Genomic DNA, 2978 nt, shown 5'->3' with positions numbered 1-2978 from the left:
ATCGCAGGTCGTTCCGTGCGGGCCTTGTCCGCGAGACGTAGATCACCAGCAGCGAATTTTTTAAACCAAGGGGAAGCTGTCGACCGATTCACCACTTCTTCGTTCTCCACACGACAAATTTCCTCCGCTGCAGCTTTTGCTGTTAGTCCTTTTTTCCATAAAAAATGTTCCACTGCACGAAGTGAAATTTGGTCCTCACTCATCTTGCCCACTTTAACTTCATGGGAACCCTCGCTACACGTGCAGTGCGTGCCTTCACTTAATCCAACGAACCTATCCTCTATGCCTGCCAACAGCCTTTCACCGATGGCGCCACCTATCCTCACAAACTTCACCTTGTGGAGCTCAGTTTGCTGATGGTGCAGGACTTCTGGGACAGCCTGGTAATAGGAGCGTGCATGCACAGTCATGCTAAACAGTGAAAATCGTTTGTCATATTTGTTTTAGCTTAATTTTGCTGAGTTCGCACCACTCGTATTGTCAACGCCAGACCAGTGAGTAAAAGAGTGGTGGGGAGGATGACGTTATAGGAAGTGCTCCGCAGCGATCTGCGCATATCGGGACTTAACTTGTCAGGTTATATCTTGCATAACGTTATGTGTGTTGCCTAACCCTATGGCAATGGCAGAACTTACCATTCTTCGCCGTATAGTTAGGCACAAATCTCTTTTCATGTTATCCACAGTCATACTCCGCAATTTTGTCTGTAAGAATCATCTTGTATGCTGAAAATATTATTTCAACAAAAACATAGTCAGTGGTGCAAACATCAATGCTGAAATGTTAGTTTGCAAGGCGTGCATGCCACAATACACCGAAGTGAGGCAAAAGTGAGCGTCAAAACGGCGACCTTTGAGCTGGATCTTCAGTTTCGGGAAGATGGCGAAGTCCGCAGGAGCCAAATCTGGCAAGTAGGGTGGATGCGTAAGTGCGATCATCTTGTTTCTGATGAGAAACTGACGTGTGAGGAGAGCACGGTGATAGGGTGCATTGTCGTTGTGGATCAGCCAGTTTTTCGCGTGCCACAGATCCGGTCGCTTTCGCCGAATGTCCTCCCTCAGACGCCTTAAAACCTGGCATGACGAATTCATGATGCACAATGCCGCGAATGTCAAAAAAGACGATGACCATGCACTTGGTCGAGCTGCGGACCTGCCTCGCCTTTTTCGGTCGTGGAGATGATGGTCTCTTCCCCTGAAGACTGTTGCTTTGTCTCAGGGTCGTACCCGTACACCCAAGTTTCGTCACGAGTAATGATCCTCGACATGAAGGACGGCTCATCCACGGCACGCTGATGGAGTTCTTGGCAGACTTGGACGCGGTGTTCCTTCTGCTCGTGGGTCTGCAGCCTGGGGATGAACTTGGCAGCAACACGGCGCATGTTCAAATCACATGTGAGGATTCCCTGCACTGTTCCGTATGACACACCGACAATGGCAGCAATGTTGTGGATTATTCTCCGACGATCCTCATGCACAAGTTGCCGAATGGTTTCGACGTTTTCGGGTATTGTGCTCGTTGAAGGTCGTCCTGATATCTCGTCGTCTTCCAGTGATGCTCTACCACCCTTGAAGCGCGCGTGCCACTCAAAACACCTCGCACGACTCATTGCAGCATCGCAATACACTTGTCGAATCTTGTGAAGCATCTCTGAGGAGGATTTCCCCAGTTTCACACAGAATTTCACTTTCGCTCGTTGTTTTAACTTGCTGTCCATGATGAAATCGCAGACGTGGTAACGCACGTGGTCAGAAGAGCACCACACCAGCTGCACAGCTCACGATGTACACAGGACGATGTCTCTTGGCACACTGACTTATGAAGGTTGGTGCTCCCTGTGCCTGTGCGTGCAGCCTTGTGCTGCCATCTGTTGGCGTGTTACAGAACTAGTCTCGAAACTTTTTGATACCACCTCTTAACAACAAATAATGTGGATGCTGGTAATTGGTGCTGAGGTGGGGCTGATAGCGAGAAGCACGTTACAGTATATATATACAGGGTGTCATTTTAATGGCGCCCACGGACCACAGATTCGTGTAGAGGACATCAAAGCAAACAACATTTTTCACGTTGGTGCGTCAATTCGACGTTACACCCGTTCAAAAAAGACCGTTTTGCCGCCTGGATGCTGGCAACCCAACCCAACATTTGATCGTATCTGTGACGTCATTTCCTGCGGCGAAACAGCGCACGGTAGGGTTGCAAGGAACACACAAATTTTGTGAAAAATGACAAACTACCAACCACATTATTAGCTGTAAAACGAAGCGAGAAACGCGTCCAGTAAACCGAACATCATAGCCTACCAGCCAGAAGATCAGCAGTCATCTCAGGAGAAGGGGGAAGTGAACCAACGATATGAGAAATGATAAAAACGTATTCAAAATGAAGAGTCAATATCGGATTTTGTCTCAGCCTACATGTCAAATATCAACAACAATAACTTTTATTGTACTTACAACTTACATGTGGCTGTTTACGCCCAGCTACATGTCAATTATATTTGCAAATCTCGTTGCAAGGTTGATATCTACAGGTTTGTGTCCAGATGCCTTGTGGTATTACTTTGTGCTGATAACGGAAGTATCTGAGGTTCAGGTTGTTACATTACGGCTAAAACACGTACAACCACAGTAACAATCTAATGATGAATCAGTAGCGAATATACTGCCCTGTTCAGAGTTGCAAACTATTACATGTTTATCCGGTGCATAGATAAACACAGTCGTCGGAGAGATTGTTTTACTACTATTTATATCCCTGTATTTTCAACCATTTTTGTCACTTGCCTTAAAATGCCCTGAATATACATTATATTATGTGTTACTTATCTTTGGAATTTTGAGTTCTTTCATTTCCATTTTGTCATCTGTTCAGTGTGTCACACAGAACTAGTATCAGAAGGACGAAGTGGATAGACTAAATTGTAGATGCCAACTTGGTAACTAGATTTGCAAATATTTGACATGCAAGCTGAC

At 45.9% G+C, this 2978-nt stretch overlaps 1 protein-coding gene across 1 annotated transcript; it reads right to left on the bottom strand.

Moving 5' to 3' along the window:
- Nucleotides 1–1111: 1111 nt before the first annotated feature.
- LOC145987977 (protein GVQW3-like) lies at nucleotides 1112–1717 on the bottom strand. Its single transcript, XM_083122816.1, has one exon. It carries the CDS (start codon nucleotides 1715–1717, stop codon nucleotides 1112–1114), a length of 606 nt encoding a protein of 201 aa, XP_082978942.1.
- Between the last annotated feature and the right edge of the window lie 1261 nt (nucleotides 1718–2978).

The sequence above is a fragment of the Lepisma saccharinum genome, chromosome 5 (assembly GCF_977018435.1).
Source record: "Lepisma saccharinum chromosome 5, izLepSacc3.1, whole genome shotgun sequence".
In the NCBI taxonomy this organism is placed as follows: Eukaryota; Metazoa; Arthropoda; class Insecta; order Zygentoma; family Lepismatidae; genus Lepisma; species Lepisma saccharinum.
Note: the sequence above shows the minus strand (reverse complement) of the source record. Positions and strands in the feature narration are given on the sequence as shown.